The sequence below is a fragment of the Hypanus sabinus genome, chromosome 1, assembly GCF_030144855.1.
Source record: "Hypanus sabinus isolate sHypSab1 chromosome 1, sHypSab1.hap1, whole genome shotgun sequence".
Classification (NCBI taxonomy): domain Eukaryota; kingdom Metazoa; phylum Chordata; class Chondrichthyes; order Myliobatiformes; family Dasyatidae; genus Hypanus; species Hypanus sabinus.
Window position 1 is genome coordinate 128906345 of NC_082706.1, and position 26229 is coordinate 128932573.

The window sequence follows — 26229 nt, forward strand, 5'->3', positions numbered from 1 at the left end:
CCTGCTGAGTTCCTCCAACATTTTGTGTGAGATGCTGTCTTTCAATTATTTCAGAGATTCTAGTCTTTCATTAAAATTAAACATTTGATTGAGGGATTACAGTAACAGTGCAGAGCAAAATTTAAAAAGACATTAACTAGGCTGTGAAGTGCAGGCGACCCAATATTAAAGTAGACCCCCCCCTCAAAGCCAAAATTTGGTGGTGGTATGGATAGTGTAGAAGATTCTCAGAAGATACTGTGTGGGATGTATACTAGGTGCAGTTTAATCTGTAAAGGGAGAGTACACAGTCAAAATGGCAGGACCCTTAGAGTTGATGTACAGAGGGATCTTGGGGGTCCAAGTCCATAGCTTCCTGAAAGTTGCCGCACAAATTGATAAGATGGTAAAGAAAGCATATGGCATGCTTGTCTTATTGTGGCACCTCGTAAGCGGTGTGCGAGGAAGCGAAGTGAGCGGGCAGGACTCCATGCCAGGAAAAAAGCAAGCCCTAGCTGGTTGGCTCTTCCGTCCATTCTGCTCTCCAATGGACATTTTATGTGGACTCCATCTGTGGCAACAAAATATTCGGTGAGAGTACAGAAACAGATGGAATCCCAAACGCTGCCATTCAGCTGTTTATTTATGTAACAAATTTTCCCCCAAGCCATCTGACTACCAACCTAGTACCCTCTGCTGAGCCTGTAGTCTTGTTTATTATTTATTGTAATGCCTGCACTGTTCTGTGTACTTTATGCAGTCCTGGGTAGGTCTGTAGTCTAGTGTAGTTTTTATGTTGGTTTACGTAGTTCAGTGTAGTTTTTGTATTGTTCGTGTAGCACCATGGTCCTGAAAAACGTCGTCTCATTTTTACTGTGCACTGTATCAGCAGTTATGGTCAAAATGACAATAAAAAGTGACTTGACTTGACTTGACTTTGAATCAGGGACAGGTTGCAGCTTTATAAAACTGGTAAGGCTATGTCTGGAGCATGAAATTCCATTTCAATAGCCTCATGTAGAAAGGATGCAGAGACTTTCAAGAGGATACTGGTGATGTATACAGGATGTTGCTTGGTTTAGAGGGCATGAGCGTGAGGTTGGACAAATTAGGGTTGTTTTCTCTGGAGTATTGGTGGCTGAGATTACACCTCATAGAAGTTCATAAAATTATAAAAGGCAATAAATATCTTTATTTCAGGGTCAAAATGTCAAATATTAGAGGGCATGCATTTAATGTAAGGGGAGGAGTTTCAAAGGAAGTCTGCAGAGCAGGCTTTTTAAAAAAAATCAGTGCTGGGTGTCTTGAAATCACCACATGGGTAGTGGTGGAAGCAGATGCACTGGGCGTTTAAGAGGCACTTGGATAGGTAATTGGATATGCAGAGAATGCAGGGGTTTAATTGAAGAACAAACTATTGAAGGAGCTCAGCAGATTGGGCAGCATCTGTGGAGAGGGATAGTCAGTGTTTTACATAGAGACCCTACAGTCTTCTGTCTTCTCTTGGATTTTGCTGTTGTTTAGAAGTATTGCATCTAATAACGAAGTGTTTCCTTCCTTTTCTAACCTCACTGTTATTCTTCATCTTTTTGTAATTGGAGTATGGTGGTAAGCCTTCTGGGAAGCCTATGAAGTTCAGCGTAAATTTAATATCAAAGTGTATATACAGTCGCAAGAAAATGTTTGAACTCTTCCCAATTATATTAATTACTTATAAAATGTGGTCTGATCTTCATCTAAGTAACAATAGTAGATGAATGCAATCTTCCTAAATTAATAACACACAAACAGTTGTACTACTTGTCAATACTGAGTACACCATTTAAACAAACACAGTCTAGGTTCAAAAAAGTATGTGAACCTCTGAGGCAATACCTTCTAAAATCACTATTTGAAGTCTTCCTGGTCATCTCAAGTTTGAAAAAGACCACCTGGATGTTTTGGTATGCTTCTGGAACAGTGCTCTGTGGTGAGATGAGACAAAAGCTGAACCTTTGGCAGAAATGCACACTGCTATGTTTGGAGGAAAAAGGGCATCATTGCTCACCAACACCAATGCCTCATCCCAGCTGTGAAACCATGATGGAAGGAGCATCAGTTTGCGGCATCAGGGCCAGGACAGTTTGCAATCATTGAGGGAGCAATGAATTCAAAATTGTATCCAAACATATTATAGGAAAATGTCAGGGTAGTGGTCCATCTCCTGAAACTTAGTAGAATTTGGATGCTTGGCCAGGACAGTTATCCAAAACACAAGTGTAAATCAACAACATAAGGGTTTAAAAAGAACAAAATTCATGTTTTGGAATGGCTGAGTCCAGACCTTAAGCCAATTGAGATGCTGTGGAATGACCTGAAGAGGGCTGTTCTTGCAAGGTATCCCAGAAATAGTGATGAATTGAAAGAGTTTTGTATGGACAAATTGTCTAATATTCCTCCTCTCTGTTGTGCAAGTCTAATCAGCAGCTACAGGAAATGTTATTGGTTCTACCAGTTATTAAATACAAGGGTTCACATATATTTTCCAGCCTGGACTGTGAATGATTAAACAGTGTGTTCAATAAAAATATGAAGTAACAGAATCAATAAGTGACTGCCCAAATTGAGCGTTTAACCAAAGTGCAGAAGACAACATCAGTGTAAATACAAAAATAAATATATAATAATAGATATTGGGAATATGAAATGAAGTGTCCTTGAAAGTGAATCCATTGGTTGTGGGAATATTTCAATGACAGGGCAAGTGAACATTTACCCCTTTGGTTCAAGAGCCTGATGGTTGAGGGATAATAACTGTTCCTGAACCCCATGGTATGAGTCCTGAGGCTCCTGCACCTTCTTACTGAAGGAAGCAGTGAGAAGAGAGTATGTCCTAGATGGTGGAGATATCTGGTGATGGGTGCTGCTTTCCTTCAACAGCGTTTCGTGTAGATGTGATTAATGATGGGAAGGGCTTTACCAGTGATAGATTGGGCCATATTCATTACTTGTTTGTAGAATCTCTTGTTCAAGGGAGTTGGTGTTCCTATGCCGAACTGTGATGCAGCCAGTTATTATACTCTATTACACATCTATAGAAGTTTGTCAAAGTTTAGCTGTCAAGTTGAACCTCTGCAAACTCCTAAGGAAGTGTGCTTGTGTGCTGGCCCCAGAACGAGTCCTCCAGAATAATTACACTGAGGAACTTAAAGTTGCTAATCACACCACTTCTGATCTTCTGATGAGGACTGACTCATGGACCTCTGATTTCCTTCTCCTGAAGTCAATAATCAGCTCTTTGGTCTTGCTGACATTAAGTAAGAGGTGGTTGTTACGACATGACTCCGCCAGATTTTCAGTCTCCCTCCTATATACTGATGCATCACCGCCTTTGATTCAGCCTACTATGGTGGTATTGTCAGCAAACTTGAATAGGCATTAGAGCTGTGCTTAGCCACACAGTCAAGCAAGTAGAGCAGGGGGCTAAGCACACAGCCTTGTGGTGCACCTGTGCTGATGGAGAACATGGAGGAGATGCTGTTGCCAATTCTATAAAGATAAATAGCACAAGAGTTCCATAGCAAGTGTGTATATTCTGTCCTTTTGAATATTGTTCTATTTACATGAATTGCCAAAAGTCACTCATTTAATTAGGTGTATGGAAGTGAGGAAGGGACAAATGATGCACCTAGTAACATGGGCCTAAGTTGTCCCAGTTTCCATAAGGAAAATTCACCAATCTGGTGAAATTATGACAATCTGCCTATCTGCTGTAATATGTAAAAGATGATCTTAGAATGAATGAGAATTGTTCTAAAAATGAAATGTTTGCAAATATTTTGCTGAAACAGCATTATAGAAAGACATTGAGCTATTAACCCAGATATTGTTGGCCTGGGAAATGCATATCAAACTTGTATTGCACAGTGAGCCAATGAACTCTTCATTCTGAGGGCACACTGTCACAAAATTCTTTCAAGCATGAAGCTTGTGGAGAAAATGGTGAAACACAATTAAATGATAGTGTGAGAAGGGAACTGAGACTCTTGGTTGGATTATTAGTCAGTAGTGAAGCATTGGAGCTTCAAAGGTTATCAAGTGCACAATTGACAATTGACAAATGTATGGACAACTTCGATATTGAGATCCTTTGCTAGTGAACATTGGGATTGTGATTAGTTGCTTGTAGAATTGGTATCAAGACAGGTGGGTGAGTTGGGGGATTGGTGGGGGGACCATTATCAGAGTTTTTAAACATAAAGTTTCTCTGGAAGCTGAAATTAATTTGTTTTTTTTATTGTCACGTACTGAGATATGGTGAAAAGTGTATCTTGCATGCTATTCATATAGATTAATTCATTACACAGTGCATTGAGTACAAGGTAAAACAATAACCAGAATGCATAATAAAGTGTTGCAGCTGCAGAGACAGTATAGTCGGGTAACCAATAAAGGTGCAAGATTATATCAAGGTAGATTTTGAGGTCGAGTCCATCTTAGTATACTACGGAACTGTTTTAATAGACTTGTAACAGTAGGGTCAAACTGTTCTTGGACCTAGTGGTATGTGCTTTCAGGTTTTTGTATCTTATGTCTGTTGGAAGAGGAGAGAAAAGAGTATTTGGTGGGCAATTTATGCTGGGTGCTTTACTGGAGCAATGAGAAATATAGACAATCCATGAAAGGAAGGCTGGCCTCTTATGATTTACTAACACTTAATCCAGCACATAATTTTCTATAACTTCCGCCATCTCCAATGGAATCCCACCACCAAGCACATCTTTCCCTCCCCCATTTCTGCTTTTCGCAGGAGTCACTTCCCACGCAACTCCCTTGTCCATTCATCTCTCTCCTGGCACTTGCTAACAAAGCAAGTGCTACATGTGCCTCTACACCTCCTCCCTCACTACCATTCAGGGCCCACAACAGTCCTTCCAGAAGAGGTGACACTTCACTTGTGAGCCTATTGGGGTCATCTATTCTATCTGGTGGTCCCAATGTGGTCTTTTGGTATATTGGTGAGACCCGACGTAGATTGGGAGACCACTTCAGCAAGCATGAAAAAGCAGAATCTCCCAGTGACCACCCATTTTAATTCCACTTTCCATTCCCATTCTGACATGTCCATCCATGGCCTCCTCTACTGTCATGATGAGGCCACACCCAGATTGGAGGAGCAATGCCTTGTATTCCTCCAACTTGACAGCGTGAACATCAATTTATTGAATTTCCAGTAATCTCCCCCCGCCCCACCTTCTCTTTTCTCCATCCTCTTTCCCTTTCTCACCTTTCCTCCTGGCCTGCCTGTTGCTTCCCTCAGGTGCTCCTCCCCCTTTTTTCTTTCCTCTATGACCTTCTGTCTTCTATTAGATTCCCCCTTCACCAGCCCTATATCTTTCACCAATGAACTTCCCAACTCCTTACTTCACCCTTCCTCCGCCACTGTTTCACCTGTCACCTTCAGTTTCTCCCTTCACTTCCCCACCCTCTAACTCTGACTCCTCATCTTTTTTTTTCTCTCTCCAGTCCTGCTGCAGGGTTTCAGCCCAAAATGTTGACTGTACTCTTTTCCATAGATGCTGCCTGGCCTGCTGAGTGCCTCCAGCATTTTGTGAGTGTGTAACTTGGATTTCCAGCATCTGCAGATTTTCTCTTTTGTTTGTGATATACTGAGCTGTGTCCACAACTCTTTATAGTAACTCGTGGTTGTAGATAGATACTTTATTGATCCCAAAGGAAATTACAGTGTCATGGTAGCGTTACAATGCACAGATAAACAAATATACAAATACTGGAAGAGAAGTAAGAGAGAATTAAAAAATAAGTTACTACAAACAGTCTAATGGGGGAGGGGTGGTCATCACTTCTCCAGCTATAGTTTGACACAATATAGAGCCTAATGGCCAGTAGAATGACCTCATAGCAGTTTTTGAAACAGCATAGTTGTCTTAGTCTGTTACTAAAAGTGCTGCTCTGTTCAGTCAAGGTAGCATGCAGAGGGTGAGAAACATCTTCCAGAATTGCCAGGGTTTTCTATAGGGTCCTTGGGTAGAGATGTTGCTGTACAAATAGTGGTGAATTCTGATGGGGTGCTTTCTATAGTGCATCAATAAGAATTGGTGTGGGCTGATGGGGATATTCCAATTTCTTCAGGAAGTGGAGGTGTTTGTAAGCTTTTTTGGCCATGCCATGGCATCTACTTGGTTGGACCAGGACAGATGATGTTCACACCAGGAACTTGAAGATCCTCTGACTAGAATCTTGTCATTTGAAGTTGGGCTGTAAGTAGATTTTACCTTTCTTGGGAAGGCCTGCTTCTACATTGTAACCACAGGTGTTAAATTATTCTGCTTTCCCGAGAGGTGTCATATTTTAATATGGAAGATCCTGTTATTAGATGGATAAAACTCTGCGTACTTGAAACTCTGTTAGTGGAGCTGCTTCAGAATGCGTAAGTTTTATACGCAGAGAATGATGAGTGTGTGGAATGGGCTGCCGGTGGTGGTGGTGGAGGCGGAAACGATGGGGTCTTTTAAGAGACTCTTGGTTGGATACGTAGAGCTTAGAAAAATAGAGGCTATAGGTAAGCCTAGCTAGTTCTAAGATAAGAACCTGTTTGGCACAGCTTTGTGGGTCGAAGAGCCTGTATTGTGCTGTAGGTTTTCTGAATCCAAACTAAAATGTAAAATTAACAAATCAGTCCTTTTTATGCGTGAGTTCAGTTCTATAATTTAATCCTTAATTATTATTTGAAATAATCAGCATTTTAGTTAAATGTAAAAAAAATTGTGAGCTGATGTTGAATATTTGCAATATTGATACTCTTAAAATTGTAAGACTATAAACCCTCTTGCAGATCTAAAATGACTAACAATATAGCATAAAGTAGTAATCTAAAATGTGTATGTTTTGGAATGAAGTAGTAATCTAAAATGCTAATTAGTTCATAGTTAATTTAGACTTGTTTCCTTGGTAATTTTATTGCGTAACACTTTATTCGGTGGTGTACTATCTTTCTAGATATGAAATTCATAATAACCATTTCCAAGTTGTTTTATACCACTCAGAAATCAAAAGTGAGTTACCTTTTCAAACTAATGTGACTCTTGCATCAGGGCAATATAGGATGATATCTTCTAAGCAGTGCTCTTTTTGAGCAATGGTGGGGTGCATTTAGTTCATTTTTCTTTGGGTGTTGCTGGCAAGGCCTATGTTTATTACATATCATTAATTCCTTGTGAACTTGGGGACATAGCCTCAAGATTCTTGGGAGCAGATTTAGGACAGAGATGAGGAGGAACTGCTTTTCCCAGAGAGTGGTGAATCTGTGGAATTCTCTGGCCAATGAAGCAGTGGAGGCTGCGTCAGTAAATATATTTAAGACAAGGTTGGATAGATTTTTGCATAGTAGGGGAATTAAGGGCTATGGGAAAAAAGGCAGGTAGGTGGAGATGAATCCATGACCAGATCAGCCATGATCTTATTGAATGGAGGAGCAGACTCAATGGGCCAGATGGCCTACTCCTGCTCCTGTTTCTTATGTTCCTATGTAAGATTGTGCTAAGCCAGGTTGCTGTGATTGTTCTGATAAAGCTATTTCCCTAGTGTAGGAATTCCAAGATATAGAACAAGTGGAATGATAATATATTTACCTCAGGATGGTATATTAATTTGAGGTCCTTATCCTTATTAGTAGAAGCTGTAGATTTTAGACATGCAGGTGAATTTAGTATTTCATTCTGCAGTGTAGTGGTTTTAATTTTTGAAAGGTTCAGGTAAGGTACCTTTGGATTAGAAAGTAGCATTGTAATCAAGTTATTTGTCAAAGAAGTGAGACAGCCAGCAGCAAGAAACTGCCAGTGAGTTAGCATAATAGCTGTAACAGGGAAGACATTAGAAGCTGTTATGAAAGATGGTATACAGCAGTACATTTAGAAAAATACAAATTAATCAGGAAAAATTAAGGACAGTGAGTACGGTTTTGTGAGGGGCAGGTCATGCCTCATGAGCCTGATTGAAATCTAAGGATGTGACAAAGCACATGAATGAAGTTAGAGAAATGGATATGGTGTATATGGATTTTAGAAAGATGTTTGGAAAGGTTTTCCATGGTAGGCTCATTTAGAAAGCCAGGAGACATGGAATCAAGGGAAATTTGGCTGTGAGGAATTGGCTTGGCTTGCCCATTGAAAGCAGAGGGTGGTAGCAGATGGATTCTTTCAAGGTGTTGGTTTCAGAAGTTTCAAAGGTGTATTTGATGTCAAAGAAACATATAAAATATACATCCTGAAATACTTTTTCTGTGCAATCATCTGCGAAAAGAAAGGAGTAACGCCAAAGAAAGTTAAATGCTAGAACTTATATGGGAGGCAGGGTTTGAGGGTCAGCACAACTTTGTGGGCCAAAGGGCCTGTAATTGCTGTACTATTCTATGTTCTAACTCTGAAGTCCTCCTCACTCCTGCGGTGGCAACGGTGTTCTGCAGTGATTTGTTCTGGGACCTCTGCTGTTCGTGATTTTTATAGATGATTATTCTTGAATACAGAAAAGGTATTTTAGTAAGTTCCCAGGTGACATGAATGTTGGTAGAGTTGTGGATTATGGAGGGTTGATGTAGGTTGCAACAGTCTGAGTAGGGGTAGATGGAATTCAACCCAAAAAAGTGTGAAGCAATGCACTTTGAAAGGTTGAATTTGAAGGCAGAATAGAGCGTTAATGGCAGGATTCTTGGCAATGTGGAAGAACAGAGAGGTCTTGGAGTCTGTTTCCTAGATCCCTCAAAGTTCCCGTGTAAGTTGATAGGGTTGCCAAAAAGGCAAATGGTGTGTGAGGCTTCATTTGTCAAGGAGTTCAAAAGCCACAAGGTAATGTTTATCTTCATGGCCACATTCATAAGAAAACTGAACACTGGGCATACCTTTAACAACTCTGTACTTTAGGTTCTTTGCCCATATCCAAAGCTACTTCAAATGAAGCTAGAACTGGATGAAGCTTTAGCACCAAAAAAAATATATATTAATTTGTGAAGCAAACACCTGGCATACATGAAACCTACCTAGTACGATCTTGGACTTCGGGAGGAAACCAGAGCATTCCACAGGAAAGACGTATAGACACTCCTGACAGTGGTAGCAAAGCTATTGCAAAGGATTCTTTGCTGTAGGATTTGCTCACATTTAAGAATATGAAATCATTAGAGATCATCAATATGGCTTTGTTTGGAGCATGTCATGTCTTACAAAGTAAGGGAAGTGACAAAGATCACTGAGGGCAGATTAGTAGATTTTGTCCATGTGGCATTTTACAGGGTCCCTCAGGGTAAGCCAGTCCAGAAGATTTAAGATACATAGACCCTGAAGAAGCATCTGGGTCAAAAACATTGACTGTTTATTCATTTCCATTGATGCTGCCTGACCTGCTTTTTCTGTGTGTTGTTGCAGATTTCCAGCATCTGCAGGCTTGCTTGTGTTTATGATTTGCTGCTCCATGATCAATTGTTAGTTTGGATTGAAGACTGGTTTGTTCATAAGACAGAGGATAATGCTGTTGAGCTGTTATACTGACTGAGGTCTGTGACCAGTGTGTTCTACAGGGATCAATGCTGAGCTTCAGTTGTTTGTGATGGACATAAATGATGTGGATGAAAATGTAAAGGGGCTGATTAGTAAGTTTGCTGATTATGCAAAACTTTGTAAAGAAGTTTGTCAAAGGATACAGCAGGATTTTGATATTCTGCAGCTATGGAAGAGAAATAGCAGATGGAGTTTAACCTCTGCATGTTTGAGTTGTTACACTTCAGAAGGTCAAATGTAAGAAGGAAGTATAAAGTTAATGGCAGGACTCTTAACACCATTGATGTACAGAGGAGTTATGGGCTCAAGGCCATAACTCCCTGAAAGTGGCAAAGCAAGAAGATAGAAGGGTAAAGAAATTGCCATGGCATGTTTGTCTTCTTCGTCAGTCAAGCCCTTGAGTATAAGAGCCAGGAAGTCACATTGCAGCTGTATAAAGCTTCAGTTAGGCTACATTTGCATGCAGTTCTGGTCAGCCAATTACAGAAAGAATGTCAAGAGAGTACAGCAGAGGTTCACCAAGAATTGATTCTGGACTTCAGAAAGGGGAAGTTGAGGGAAAACAAAAATCTTCATTAAGGGATTAGTAGTGGAAAGGATAAGTTTCAAGTTTCTGGGTGTCCACAGCCTATGGACTTATTTTCCAGAATTCTTCATCTCATGTTCTCAATATTTATTGCTTATTTACTTTATTGTTGTTATTATTATTTTGTTGGAGATTTTTTGTATTTGCACAGTTTTCTTTTGTATATTGGTTGTTTATCTTGTATGTTTTACATTGGTTGTATTGTGTTTCATAGTGTTACTGTGAATGCCTGCAAGAAAATGAATCTCAGGGTAGAATAATATATTCTATTCAGTGTTACATATGATATGTAACATTGACTTCTCTAACTTCCGTTAATGACCCTCCTCCCCTTCTTACCCCATCCCTGATATATTTAGCTTTTTCTCCTCTCCTTTATTTTCTCTGTTTCTACCCACCACTTTACCTGTTTGCCATCTCTTTCTGGTGCTCCCTTCCCCCTTTCTTTTTCCCTAGGCCTCCCGTCCCATGATCCTTTCCCTTCTCTAGCTCTGTATCCCTTTTGCCAATCACCTTTCCAGCTCTCAGCTTCACCCCACCCCCTCCAGTCTTCTCCTATCATTTCGCATTTTCCCCTCCCTCTCCTACTTTCAAATCTCTCGCTATCTTTCCTTTCAATTAGTCCTGATGACGGGCCTCAGCCCGAAACGTCGACAGCACTTCTCCCTATAGATGCTGCCTGACCTGCTGCATTCCACCAGCATTTTGTGTGTGTGTTAATTTAATGACCTACTGTATGCCAGTGATATTAAACGTGATTCTGGTTCTGTATCTGTCTAGATTAAACAGTGTTAGCTATAATGAGAGGTTGAATAAATGGATTGTTTTCTGTGGAGCATCAGAGATTGAAGCTTATAGAGATAAAATTATGAGAGCCATAGCTAGATTAGCTGGTGTCTTTTTTTTCAAGGTAGAAATGTTAGAAACTAGAGGACATAAGTTTTAGGTGGCTGGGCAAATGTTTAAAAGAGATGTGCAGGACAGATTTTGTCTTAGACAGTAGCTGCCTGCAACATGCTGTTACAGTATTGACAGAATTGGGTTTGATAGTGGTGTTTAAACAAGTGAATGAACATATTGGAATGGAGGGATATAGATCATGTGCAAGAAATAAGTTTAGTTTAACAGGTGGATGTAGAAAGAGTACACTAGTTTGAAAATTTAGAATTTGAAACCATGTCATTGCATTAAATTACTGCAAAAAGTTGCTAAGACAGGGACATAAAAGTGGACCGCATTGTATTAAAAACTTTTGTGCCATTTAATTTGGCTGTGGTTGGATAGTATTTTATTGTCGTTTACCTGCCTTAAGTTTTTGTCATTATCTAAGAATCTTTATTTGAGTTGTATGAGAATCTTCAGCCTTTCTGAGGACCAAAAGAAAAATCCACATTTCCACAACCCATTGGGAAAACTACATCCTAATTTTCTTCCAAGATGACTTAAGTTATAATCTTAAAATTATATGCCCTCACTCTTCTTCAAAGCTAGTGGTATTAAGATCCCCTCTCCCCATTGCCCTGCCCCCTCTATCGTCCACACCTCTCCCTCTCCCTGTATCCATCTCTCCCCCTTTCCCCGACTCTAATATAATACACTTTCGTGGAATTTGTCATTATGTTCATCTCATGAGCATGGTATTATTTTTAAGATAATTTGTAGTGCATCACTCCATGTCAAAATTTTGTGAGGTGCCATAAAAACAGCTCCTGAATAGCATGGTCTGAAAAACTTAGTGAATTACATACAACTTTCTTGTTTGGAATGACAAATTCCTTCCTTTGTAACCCAGCCCTCTTTGAAATGATAGTATCTGTTTGGAACTGGTGATTATTTTTCATTTATCATGAGTGTTTTCCATCTATGCATTGTTTAGATCATGTATTCATAGATTTTTAATGCTGTCAAATTGTGTATGATGCTTTTAGAATATTACATAACTTTGCTCTTCTGAAATTTCAGAAAAGGAAGGTCCTGAGAAAAAGAAAATGAAAAAGGAACCTGGAAGCAAAAAATCTGTTCCTGTTTGCAAGGCTACACTTGGCGGCATACTTATTGGGTATCCACTGTCGGAGCGTCAACAGATGGCTCTAGTGATGCAGATGACTGCGAGAGATAACAGTCCAGGTCATACCAACCATAATTTTTTTTCTTGTCAACTTGTGCAATAAATCTGGACTCTTGAGCAAAATTTTTAATGAATTTACATGTTCATTGCTCAGATAGCTCAGACAGAATGCAAAGCTATTTTGTTTTGTATAAGCAAACATGATTTCCCATGAAAATATACAGATACTTTCAGACAGGAGTTTAACTAAAAGTGATTCAAATAAGCAAATGTTTTCTCTTTATTTATTTTTATTGAGATACAGTGTAGAATAGGTCCTTCCGATCCTTCGAGCTGTGCCGCTCAGAACCCACAGTTTAACCCTAGCCTAACTACGGGACAATTTACAATGACCAAGTAATGCCCCACTGTCATGGGGCAAACATACCAACTCTTTACAGACAGTGGCGGGAATTGAAACCTGGTCACTGGTACTGTAAAGTATTGTGCCAACTACTACACCACTGTGCAGCCCTATAAAACAGTATGCTTGCCAAATTAGATATTTTGCATGATATCCTGCGTATTAATAGAGTATACATGTCTATGTGAATAGGAATCATTCATGTTTGCTTTGACTTTCTGTCTAAATTTTCTTCCCTTTGTTAAACTACTTGTTCTGTCATAGAGATACTGTCATTAAGCAGCTGTTGCTCTGGTTTGGAAATGAATTGCTAGTTAAAGTTATTTGTCTTAACTGACTGATGAAAATTACTATGTCATATCTTAAAGTTTGGGCTATGGAATCCACACTCATAATGAATCAGCAGTTTCAATAGCTAGAATTTAATCAATATTTTATCTACCAACCAGTTTTTTGTGAGAACTCTTGATTTATTCCAATTAGTATATGGTTCCTGAAGTGAGATTTTATTCCTAATGTGAGCTTTCATTTCATAAATTTTTGATCTCTATCATCAGATGACTGCAGTGTGGAAGGGATATCCAGTTTCATTTGTTGCCAGCATTTTAAAATGCAGACTGGTAGCTCAGTTTAAACAGAAGCTTAGAAAACGGTGGTCTGATTTGAATAATCCTTCAGAAAGGGCGAGAAAACAGATTCACACAAACAACTGGAAAATAATAGAATTTTAAATACTTTCAGCTTAACTTCTTCCATTTGTGTATTTCAATGACCGCTTGAATTTAGGCATTGAAATTAGTTGTATGAATGATTTACAAAAGTAAAATATGGATCTAGTCCATTCATCATCTTTTTTTATTTTGCTGATTTAATGAAGTAAATGAATAAATAAATCAGTACCTGTACCAGGCTGGAAGTCCAAGAGTTGATTTGTCATATATGCTGGGAAAACACTGATTCTATTCCAAGTAAAATGAAGTACACTATGTTGGCCTACTCAAGTTACCTTGTTAGTAAAAGCTTGTGATAATTCGAAAGGTAAAAGAATAGGTTCCTTATATAATTGATAACACTTCATCTGTTCCATGTAATCCAGGGGTGTGGAGGGATACTGCCTTTTCCTGAATTTGTATATCCATCTCTTTCATTGCCCCTTAATCACTTATAATATTGATTCTTCCTTAGTCTGGCTTGATTCCAAATGCAAGTTCTTTAATAGTACATGGGTCCTTTTTCAAGGGAAAGTCTGGGTGGAAATGCTATATTGTATTTTCACATTTTATATTGGGCATACTTTCTCCTTGCCTTGTCAACTTTGAGGAAATTATGTTCTTTTAGCTTCTATCTCTCAGCTGATTATGAACCTGTTTACCACACAAAGCAGCCAATTCTGTCTTTTAGTATTCAATTTATGAATTTGATTTGTTTTAATCCCACAATACTTTTCTATTATTTTCTGTGCTTGTTTGCACTTCTGTCCCCAAGTCAATTATAATGTAGTAAACTTTAATGGAGCTTGATAGTAATATTGTTTCTTGCTTCAGAAAATGTTCACTAATAGCAAATCTCTTTGTTATTAGGAATGTTGTGCATAGATATTTACTGATTTTTGTTTACTGGGCTCTTTGAAACTCTCTTCCCATGCTCAAAGTTCACTAAAATTACTGGAAAGAAATATAATCTTCAAATATAGTATTCAAATTCATTTCATCCAGGTGCATTGACTCCAAGTCAATGTCATATAGAATGTTCTAGACATACCTAGCTGAATGTTGTGTCCAATTTAATTTAAATTGGCTTAAGTGGTATACTTGACTGATCGAAAATAAAAGATACAAAGAAATGTACCCAATTTCTCTTAGCTATTACTGAGAGTAGCTTTAATTTTAATGTGGGCTAACAACAGTAAGGAGAACATGACAAATGCATACTTTAGAATGCATTTATTCATCAGACTTGTTATTGTGCTAGTGAAGGCTATGCAACACCACTATCCATACAAATATGAGCACCAACCTAAAATTATGCTCACTAAATAATTGTGGAAGTAGCTAATCAATACCAGTACATGTAAACCTTTTGAAGACATTTCACCTTTTCAGTTTATTTAATTTAATATTTGATAGAGGAATTGTGGGTTATTGTGGCTTTTATTGCTTCAGCATCCCATTGATTTAACTTTGCAGGATTGTATGAGGTACTATAAAAGATATTTCCTAGAAACCAACTTGTCTCATTATTCTACTCAAGACATGTCTTGTGCTCAGATTATCCAAGTTGGTTTCACAGTATCCCAGTAATGCTAATTACTTTCCTCTAATATAATACTGTTGTAGTAAACTTCGTTTGCATGGTAATATTAAATAAATGAGGAATAACTGCATAGATTACTAACTAGCAGTTCAGTCTTGCTCATTATTTTATCAGTCTTCACATACAAAGTTTGTGTTTGCCAAAACCTGCTTTTCTTTCTGATCTGTGGCAACATGGACTATTATCAATAATTTTATTTTGTATGAGGAAACCCTATTTTTATATTATAAGAACATAACCAATAGAAGTAAGGAGAGGCCATTTGACCTCTCATTCCCTCTAAATCATTTATAAGATCATGTCTGGTCTTCAACTGCCATGCCATTTCGCTACACTTGCCCCATTTTCCTTAATTCCCTCTGTGTGCAAGATTTCATCTGTGTATTGAATAAACTTGGCAGCAGACCCACTACAGCCTCTTAGTAGAGAATTCTAACGATTCATTCTTAAATGAAATTTCTTCTCATCTCAGATCTTAGTCAGTGACCCCTTATTTTAATACTGACACCTGGTCCTAAACACTCTTTGCAAGGGAAATCTATCTTAACGTGCCTCAATGAGGCCTTTTTCTAAAATACAAAGAGATTTAGCTCTGTCTACTTAATCTTTTCTCATTGGACATTCCACACAATTTAATCTAGTGAATCTCAAGTGTTCCTTCTCTATTGTAATTAATTTATCTTTCAGTAGGGGAACTAAACCACATTTCTAATCTTAATGAATTGGGTCAGACTATTGGTCTCGCAGGCTTGAACTGCTGCTGTATAAATAGTCATGAATTAGCCAAGTTGCTCATGAATAATTTGAAATACAAAGAGACGATGTTTTTGAAGGTAAGTTTTTAACGGAGGATAGAGGAGGAAGTTTAAATTTCTTACAAGTAATTCTGAAGTCGGTCAATTGTCTTGAACAGGCTGTCCTCACTGCCGATTTTTCATTGTAACCTTTTAATGTAACTATATTTACATTATTTGTCTTTATTTGCTTTTTCCCCATAAAAAGAAAATTATAGAAGGAATAACACCTTTTAAGGATGTAAGTTTAGGGACTTAATTCCCTTGTGTATTGAGAATATCTGCCAAGCCAGCTAGTAAAGTCTGAAAAATTCAACCTTGTTTCTGATAATGGTAGAATTAGCTGAAAACTGCAGCAATATTGCCAGTTCTGGCAACAAAAAATGGATAAACAGTCTTCCTTGTACCATTGAGACCTTGGGCTGGCACAGCAGTGAAGCAGTTAGCATAACACTTTACAGCACCTACAATTAGTGATTGGGGTTCAATTCTCTTCACATTCTGTAAGGAGTTTGTATGTTCTCCCTGTGACCACGTGCATTTCCACCAGGTGCTCCAACTTCCTCCTACGTTCCAAGGAAGTACGGGTTAGGGTTAATAAGCTATTGGTATGCTGTTTGGTGCTGGAAGCATGGTGATTGTTGCAGGCTGTCCCTAGCATATCTTTGGACTGCATTGGTCAGTTATGCAAACAAGGCATTTCATTGCATGTTTTGATGCAAGTGTGACAAATAAAGCTAATCTTTAAAACTGGAACTTGTAATCAAACATAAATGCACATGTCTGCAGAGCAAACTTGACTATATCTGAAGTTAAAACATTATTCCACTCTTCATTGCAATCTTTAATGACAGATTGGTCACATCTTCCATATAGTCATAATAAATCTGATTGTTATTCAGTCTTTTGGCTAGATAATGAATCAGCCTAGGTATCTCTGTAGTAGGAGATGTGAAGTCATGCAAATCAGCAACTGAGGCTTCAAAAAGTTGTATTTTTTTGTTTAAAATGAGATGCTAAGATGCATGCTGCAATGGGATTCAACACTCCTAAACGTGTGTATTGAAGTGAGGAATTGAGTTAGCTAGGGTAAATATAAAATGTAAAATTTTGAGGAGTTAACTTCCTGATTTAATCTGAAAGACAAAAAATGTAATATTTCATTTACACAAAACATTTAACTTGTACAATTGGCTTTTTGTCAAAAGTGCTTTAGGATGTTTTGTTGCATTAGTTTCATTACATTTTAATGGAAATTTGTGTTGCTATTCAATATTTACAGTAGAAACCTCATACTAATTTGCAGACATTACCAAATTGGAGTAGTTAAATATGGGGCTGTAATTTGGGAACTACAAGCGGCAGTTAAAAACATTGTAAGTAGGATAGTAGCAGATAAAATTTAATATGGGTAGATGAGAGCTACTACACAAAAAAGTAAGCAAGTCAGCAAAGAAAATTCTCCACTGAATGAATTTCTTTTTTTTTAATTCAGATAAAGTGCTTTGCCAGATCCACCTTAGTAAACACTGAACTATCGCCAAATCTTAAACCCTAAAAGTTGAAGGAAGCCATGTGTGTTCAGTCTGACCTTGAGAACTGCATCTGATTCTTTTAACTGGGAAATGGAGCCATTTGTTATACTCCAGCACCAATTTACAGGAGACTATATCAAGCTTTTCTGGTGTCAAGGTTAAGTTGAAATCAAAATCTGAACAAGCATAGCCTTCTCAGACTTATATTATCTTTTAGTCACTTTTGTTTAAGTGTTTGCAAGATTAAAATTTTACTGTGTAGGAAGGAAGAACCAGAATATTGCTTCAAATTAAACAATGTTTATAGCAGGAGAAGACACTTGTTCAAACTTGTAAAGAGTGGAATTGACTAATTTTGCAAAGTTCTTCCAGAGAATGATCAATAAATAAATTTCGATAAAGTTAAAGCGGCAAATATCTATTTCCTACTATGCCTTTATTCAAATAAGATGGTAAATTGGCTTTTGTTGATTATCAATAACCTAAGCCAGGAACACTTTGAACTGTCATACTTCTAAAGAAAAACTGTATCATGGCCAGAAAAAGAAAATTGTCGCAGTTTTTTATGCTATTGGAATTTAAATAAAATAATACTGGCATTAAAATTACTATGAGATTTGCCGATGCAATAGTAAGAAACAGTATAACTAGAATTAACATGGTGTCTTTTATCATGCCCAGTTTAATCACAGCAATTAAAAGTTATATAGGAACATACATACACACTCCTCCCTTAAAATAAAATCTCTTTACACTATGTAAATTTAGTAAACTGATACTAATAATTTCACTTCAATTGTGATGAGCCTCAAATTAGTTAAAGCTCCAACTGTAGTGGAGTATCTTTCAAAGACCTGTCAGATAGAAATGCTGAATGGGTCTTTTGGTTCAGGAAAGAATTCCTCTGACATCATTGTTCTTTTTCGAGCAATGCAGTATGAAGTATGATAATTGCAAATAAATGTGCTGTCATTTACCAAATTGGCTTTCGTTGGGACCATATATTGATTGATACAGAACTGTTGTTATAATTGGGATTGTCACATCAAATCACTGAGTTCCTCCAGCAGATCTAGTAGCTCCAGCATCCAACATCTGTAGTCTCCCTTGTCTCTTTCCACTGTTCCCACTGTCCTACTTTTACCATAATGCTTATGTAGTTTGAAATTTACAACTAATAAGAAATTAATGAATATCTGGAATTTTTTCCCTAAGGCAGTAGAGGGCAGATTATTAGGCGTCTTTAAGATGAAGATACATACATATTTGATAATAATCAATGTGATGGGAATTAAAAGTGATATAAAAATACACATGACCACAATAATTCAAGAAGACATTCGCACCACAATTCCATTCCCTGATTTGTTTCACCAAGACACTCTACTGTCACATTGCTGATGTGGTGTGGTGCACTTGGACCATTAGGTGGTATGTCAGAGTCTTGTGTGCACAATTTAGCGAAGTGAGATAGTGGTAAAATGCCTGCCTGGAGTGATAGTTGTTTGACAGGCAAAGAGAGGGAGGGGAAGAATATTGGAATATTTGTGGTAGAAGTGTTTGTCAGTGAGGTACGGCAAGAGTAATTTCTTATGGTCCTATGTTTACTTAGATAGTCAATGTTTTGCCTGGGGGTACTGAGTGCAAGATTGCTGAACATGTGAACCAAAAACTTAGTGGAATTGTGAATTCTGGAGAGGATGCAAGGCGATTGTAGAGTGATTTAGACAAGATGCAGGAATTGGCAAATACATGACACATGCAGTATCTGTTGCACAGCATTATATGCTTGGAGGGTCTGTACTGTGCTGCACTGTTCGATGTTCTACATGCTGTCTCGATAGTGCTTGGAGAAAACTAAAGAGGGATGTCAGAAGTAGTGTTTTTTCCAAACAGATTGTGATAGGTATGTGGAACTCACTGCCAGTGTACAATTAGGGAAATTTAGGAAACTCCTAGATAGGCACATGAGGAAACAAAAATAAAGGGCTTTGTGAGAGAAAAAAGATGGATTGATCTTGGAGTAGGTTAAAAGGTCAGCACAACTTTGTGGGTTGAAGGGCTTATACTGTGCTGTACCATATTAGCCTGAAAATGGTCATCTCATCAGATCTCCGAGGCTAAGCAGTCTCAGGCCTGGTTAGTAGTTGGATGGGAGACCGTCCGAGAATACCAGATGCAAAAATAAGACTTCTGTGCTATTTTAGGTAAAGGGACAGGTAGCTTTAAGGAAGTAGAGAAGCTACAGAAGGCCTTGGACAAATTAGGAGAATGGGCAAAGAAGTGGCAGATAGAATACAGTGTTGAGAAGTGTGTGGTCATGCACTTTGGTAGAAGAAATAAAGAAATAAAATATTTTGTAAATGGAGAGAAAATTCAAAATACTGAGTGACTTGGGAATCCTTATGCAGGATTCCCTAATTGTTAATTTGCAGGTTGGGTCTGTGGTGAGGAAGGCAAATGCAATGTTAGCATTCATTTCAAGAGGACTAGAATGTAAAAGCAAAGATATAATGTTGAGGTTTTATAGAGCACAGGTAAGGCCTTGCTCGGAGTATTGTGAGCAGTTTTTGGCCCCTTGTCTTAGAAAGGATTGCTGAAACTGAAGAGGGTTCAAAGGAAGCTCACGAAAATGATTCTAGGATTGAATGTCTTGTCATATGAAGAGTATTTGATGGCTCTGGGCCTGTATTCTCTAGAATTCAGAAGAATGAGGGGTGACCTTATTGAAACTTATTGGATGGTGAAAGGCCTTGATAGTGGACGTGGAGAGGATGTTTCCTATGGTGCGAGAGTCTGAGACTAGACAGCCTCAGAATAGAGGGGTGTCCTTTGAGAGCGGAGATGAGGAGGAATTTCTTTAGCCAAAAGAGTAGTAAATCTCTGGAATTCTTTGCCACAGGCAGCTGTGGAGGGCAAGTTTTGATGTACATTTAAAGCAGAGGTTGATAGATTCTTGACTAGTCAGGACATGAAGGGATACATGGAGAAAGCAGGAGTTTGGGGCTAAAAGGAAAATTGGATCAGCCATGATGAAATGGTTGAGCAGGCTCAATGACCCAAATTACATAATTCTGCTCCTATATCTTATGGTCTTTTAGCAGTTGGAATATTACTTCCAAGTTGAACAGCAGACTGTCAAACAGACAGTTGTATTGTGGCGACACATTTCCTGGCACATCCAAACCGGCTCAGAATTAGATAGCCTACGGGGGTTTGCAAGCACAGAGCTTTGAAGCCACTGCGCCACGGGGGGCAGGTTGAGGGAGGCTTAAAAGTGAGGCTGAGGATTTCGAATAAAGTTTTTTCCTTCGACTGCAGTTACCGACTCCGTGTCGTAATTTTAGCGCTGCATGTAGCACACCGCTACAGTTGGTGACCCCGACGGTCCAAAAGATTTTTGGACCAGAAATGACCGATGCCGCCTCTGTTCATGCGGTTTCGTTGAAACTGCCGGGTTTCTGGACACAGCGACCAAACCTATGGTTCCAGCAAGCCGAAGCCCAATTCCACGTTCGCCAGATCACCTCAGAAGACACCCGCTACTACTACGTGGTGAGCTCCCTCGACCAGGACACAGCGGCCCAGGTCGCGGAGTTCGTACAGTCGCCTCTGGCAGACGGCAAGTACACGGAATTCAAAGCCCTGCTCCTCAGGACTTTCGGACTCTCACGGCGCGAGCGGGCTGCCGGTTTACTGCACCTGGATGGCTTGGGCGACAGACCTCCTTCGGCTTTAATGAATGAGATGTTGTCTCTGGCTAACGGACACACACCCTGCCTCATGTTTGAGCAGGCATTCCTGGAGCAGCTGCCCGAGGACATAAGCCTGCTGCTGTCCGACGCGGATTTCAGTGACCCCCGGAAGGTGGCAGCCCTGGCGGACTTGCTGTGGAACGCCAAAAAGGTGAGCGGGGCGTCCATCGCACAGATCACCCAGCCACGCTCCCAGCAGCAAACCAGACCAGGCCCGGCCGCAGAGCCCGCCAACCCCCGGCCCAATGAACACTGGTGCTTCTACCACCAGCGGTGGGGCGCAGAAGCCCGCCGTTGTCGCCCGCCCTGCAAGTTCCCGGGAAACGCCAGGGCCAGCCGCCGCTGATGGCTACGGCAGCTGGCCATTGGGATAGCCTCCTGTATGTGTGGAACAGAAGGTCGGGACGCCGGTTTTTTGGTCGACACTGGTGCCGAGATCAGCATTTTACCTCAGACGAGTTACGACACCCGCAGCAGGGCACCGGGGCCCCCCCTGAGGGCCGTGAACGGCAGCACAGTAAGGACCTATGGCACCCGTCAGGTGCAGCTACAGTTCAGCTCCAGCCAGTTCACGTGGGACTTCACACTGGCCGCCGTAGCCCAACCGCTTCTGGGTGCGGATTTTTTGCGGGGTTAACAGCCTACTGGTCGACCTGCCCAGGAAGAGACTGGTACACGCCGAGACCTTTCTGACGTTCTCCCTAGGTGCAGCCCAGTTGCCAGCCCCTCATGCCTGTCCGACAATGACTTCACCAGGGTCCTGGCGGATTTCCCATCGGTTCTGGCACCGCAGTTCACAGCGGCCATGCCCCGACACGGCGTACAGCACCACATCCCGACCCAGGGACCACCCCTCCACGCCCGCGTTCGGCGGCTTCCCCCGGACAAGCTCCAACTGGCGAAGGAGGAGTTCCAGAGGATGGAGGAATTGGGGATCATCCGGCGGTCCGACAGCCCTTGGGCCTCCCCCCTGCACATGGTGCCCAAAGTGACAGGAGGCTGGAGATCATGCGGCGACTACCGCAGGCTGAACGAGGCTACCATACCGGACCGCTACCCTGTGCCGCACATTCAGGACTTTGCAGCAAACCTGCACGGATCTTCTCCAAGGTCGACCTCGTCCGAGCGTACCATCAAATCCCGATGCATCCTGACGACGTCCCCAAAACGGCTCTCATCACCCCGTTTGGCCTTTTCGAGTTCCTCCGCATGCCGTTCGGTCTGAAGAATGCCGCACAGACGTTCCAGCGGTTAATGGACGCGGTGGGACGGGACCTGGACTTAGCGTTCATCTATTTGGATGACATCCTCATTGCCAGCAGCAGTCGTCAGGAGCATCTGTCCCACCTCCGTCAACTCTGCGCCCGACTGAGTGAGTACGGTCTTACAATCAACCCCGACAAATGCCAGTTCGGACTCGATACCATTGACTTCCTGGGCCACAGGATTACTAAAGACGGGGCAACCCCTCTGCCCGCTAAGGTAGATGCGGTCCGCCACTTCCCCCGACCCACCACGATCAAAGGCCTTCAGGATTTCGTAGGTATGGTCAATTTCTACCACCGCTTCCTCCCTTCAGCTGCCCGGATCATGCGCCCCCTGTTCGCCCTGATGTCGGGTCCGAGCAAGGACATTACCTGGGACGAGGAGTCCTCCGCCACTTTCGTTCAAACGAAGGAAGCTTTGGCGAACGCCGCAATGCTAGTACATCCCAGAATGGACGCCCCTACCGCCCTCACAGTGGACGCATCTAACACGACAGTCGGTGGGGTGCTGGAGCAACTCATTGCAGATCGCTGGCAACCCCTGGCGTTTTTCAGCAAACACCTGTGGCCACCCGAGCTCAAGTACAGTGCTTTCGACCAAGAACTGTTGGCGCTCTACCTTGCAATCCGGCATTTCAGGTACTCCCTAGAAGGTCGGCCCTTCACCGCGTTCATGGACCACAAACCGCTTACCTTTGCGTTTACGAAAGCGTCCGATCCCTGGTCGTCCCGCCAGCAACGCCGCCTGTCCTACATCTCTGAATACACGACAGATGTCCGGCACGTCTCGGGTAAGGATAGTGTCGTGGCAGATGCGCTCTCTCGCCCTACCGTTCATGCCCTTTCCCAAGGGGTAGACTTTGAGGCACTGGCAGAGGCACAGCAGGCGGATGAGGAGATTCCGAGTTACAGAACCGCAGTCTCCGGTTTGCAGCTCCAGGACCTCCCCGTAGGCCTGGGTGAGAGGACCCTACTCTGTGACGTCGCCACCGGCCAGCCCCATCCCGTCGTCCCGACAGCCTGGCGGCGCCGTGTTTTCGACTCCATTCATAACTTGGCGCATCCGACAGTTGTCCGGATGTTTTCCAGCAGGTTCGTTTGGCACGGACTCCGCAAACATGTCAGTGAATGGGCCAAAACGTGCATGCACTGCCAGACGGTCAAGGTGCAGCGGCACACCAAAGCCCCACCGCAGCAGTTCCATCCCGCCCACCGGCGTTTCGACCACATTCATGTGGATATCGTGGGCCCCCTGCCAGTGTCGCGCGGAGCGCGGCACCTCCTGACTATCGTGGACCGGTTCACAAGATGGCCAGAGGCGGTCCCGCTCACCGACACCACCTCCGAATCTTGCGCCCGAGCCCTGATCACCACCTGGATATCTTGCTTTGGTGTACCGGCCCACATTACCTCCGACAGAGGCGCCCAGTTCACCTCCAGCCTGTGGTCAGCTATGGCCAGCCTTTTGGGGACTCAGCTGCACCACACAACTGCCTACCACCCACAGTCGAACGGGCTAGTGGAGTGTTTCCACCGTCACCTGAAGTCGGCCCTCATGGCCCACCTGAGAGGAGCCAACTGGGTGGACAAGCTTCCCTGGGTCCTACTCGGCATCCGCACAGCGCCCAAGGACGACCTGCACGCCTCGTCGGCCGAGTTGGTATACAGCGCGCCCCTGGTCGTCCCCGGGGAGTTCCTACCAGCCCCACGGGGGCAACAGGAAGATCCCGCAGCAGTCCTGGGCAGACTATGCGAGAAGCTCGGTATCCTGGCCCCCATACCCACTTCACAGCACGGGCGGAACCCGACCTGCGTACCCAAAGACCTGCAGAACTGTAAGTTTGTGTTTGTACGAAGGAACGGGCATCGGCCACCGCTGCAGCGGCCATACGAGGGGCTGTTTATGGTGCTCCGGAACAACGGGTCCACTTTCGTGCTGGACGTTGGGGGGAAAGAGGAGGTTTTCACGGTGGACCGCCTCAAACCGGCCCATGTGGACCTGGCGCAACCGGCCGAGTTTCCGGCACCTCGGCGCAGAGGCCAACCTACCAAGCAGGTTCCGGCCCAGACTGTGGACATTGGGGGGTGTATCGCCGGTTCTGGGGGGGGTGGGTTATGTGGCGACCCATTTCCTGGCACATCCGAACCGGCTCACAATTAGATAGCCTACGGGGGTTTGCGAGCACAGAGCTTTGGAGCCTCTGCGCCACGGGGGGCAGGTTGAGGGAGGCTTAAAAGTGAGGCTGAGGATTTCGAATAAAGTTTTTTCCTTCGACTGCAGTTACCGATTCCGTGTCATAATTTTAGCGCTGCATGTAGCACACCACTACAGTATCATATTTAAAAGACCACAGTAAAACATCTTTTACCTTTTCCAAATGTAATGTACTGATATTTCATTATTTCTTTATTACTTTCTAATTTCTGAGGTCAACCATTATGAGAGCTCCTCCCAGTAAATTTTTTGTTAAATATAGGACAATTGTTATTCTCTTGTCATTCATTTCTTTCTTACCAGTGAATGATTTCTTACCAAGGGCCGAAATAACAGATCAGGCCAGATCACTATACATCTTCACTAGATTTTCCATGAATAATCCACATTTCACTGTGGAAGTCAACATGGAAACTATTGCATCTGTATCAAGAATTCAAGCTCATCCTCAAGAAGAACTTTAAGTGGTGAAATAAAGAGATTTATGTGTGATCAGCCCGAGCTGGTATTGAGTCTGGTTTCCAGAAGTGGCATGATAGTGTATTCACTTGCAACAAAATTTAATTACTGATATTTCATTTGCTAAAACTAATCATTACATTAGGAAAGCACTTTTAATTGTTGTGGCCAAAATTTGTGCTCATACTCCTCTCTCCCTCTCCCTCTCTCCATGTTGTGAGTTTCCTGTGTTACCTTTCTGCTTTGATTCGATTTTCTCATTGATTATCCAAATTTAGTAATTGATAAAAATTTACATACTTACAGTTAAGTGCTTCAACGATTATGTTGATTTTGAAAAGGTCTCTTGTGAAATTTCATTTATTTTCCAAACAATTGGTTAATAGTGCTGTATGATTTTTTTGTTTTAATTAAGTGGAAGAATGTAGTATCACAGGAATTTATATCAATGAATTATGGTTTATATCTTCTACTTTTCATTGAATTTTCAGTCTCAGATAGTTTTGGAGCAGTTCTGATGGATGTAGGTTACCCATAATTCTGACCAATGGTACTCTAGATGTACGGAGAAGAAATTTGGGAAAATGAAGTAAAAAAATTAGAAATATTTTAAGAAAATGCCATCATATCTATCTTGCTGACTTTTTGGCACCTCATGTTGGAACTCAAACCTACCTGTAGAAATAATCTTGCAATTGAACAGTTTGTTACATTGGCACCCTTTACAACATTAACTTAACAGATATTTTAATTTATTGTTATTAGATTCGACTCCAAACCACCCATCTCAGGCAACGCCAGGGCAGAAAAAGACTCCAAGTTCCTCATCTCGACAGAAAGATAAAGTTAATAAACGAAATGAACGAGGAGAAACACCATTACACATGGCAGCCATTCGTGGTGAAACTAAGCAAGTCAAAGAACTTATTAGTCAAGGTGCTGATGTTAACGTTAAAGATTTTGCTGGTAAGTCATGATGTGACAGTGAGATTGTACTTTTAAGTAACTTGTATGGAATTTTTTTGACATTTTGTCTGTGTTTTCTTTCATTCTTTTTTGACAAACAAGAAATTTCAGTTTCTCTATCTCAGTGAGGTTATCTCACTGATGAACTGAATTACCTGAGACAATTATGGTCAGAAATAAGTAGGTCGATCTCTATAGCAGCAGCAATGGCCTTGTTCTTTAATTGGGAGCAAAACAAAAAAGCCAGTTTCCAATTCTTCAGATATATGTTCTTGTTAGAATGTGCACATGAATGATATGATCGGAATTGCTTGTCCACTCCATAGCAAAGCAATCTGTT

General features: G+C 41.4%; 1 protein-coding gene across 3 annotated transcripts in view; it reads left to right on the forward strand.

The window, feature by feature from the left end:
- The window catches only part of ankrd12 (ankyrin repeat domain 12), a 204279-nt gene that overhangs the window by 149387 nt on the left and 28663 nt on the right, over positions 1–26229 (forward strand). For 2 of the 3 annotated variants that reach the window (XM_059976172.1, XM_059976183.1), the window contains exons 5-6: positions 12079–12243; positions 25689–25889. In XM_059976172.1, coding sequence (XP_059832155.1) covers positions 12079–12243; positions 25689–25889 — 366 coding nt within the window. The remainder of the gene's footprint in view (positions 1–12078; positions 12244–25688; positions 25890–26229) is intronic. The other variant, XM_059976192.1, reaches the window with a different exon arrangement.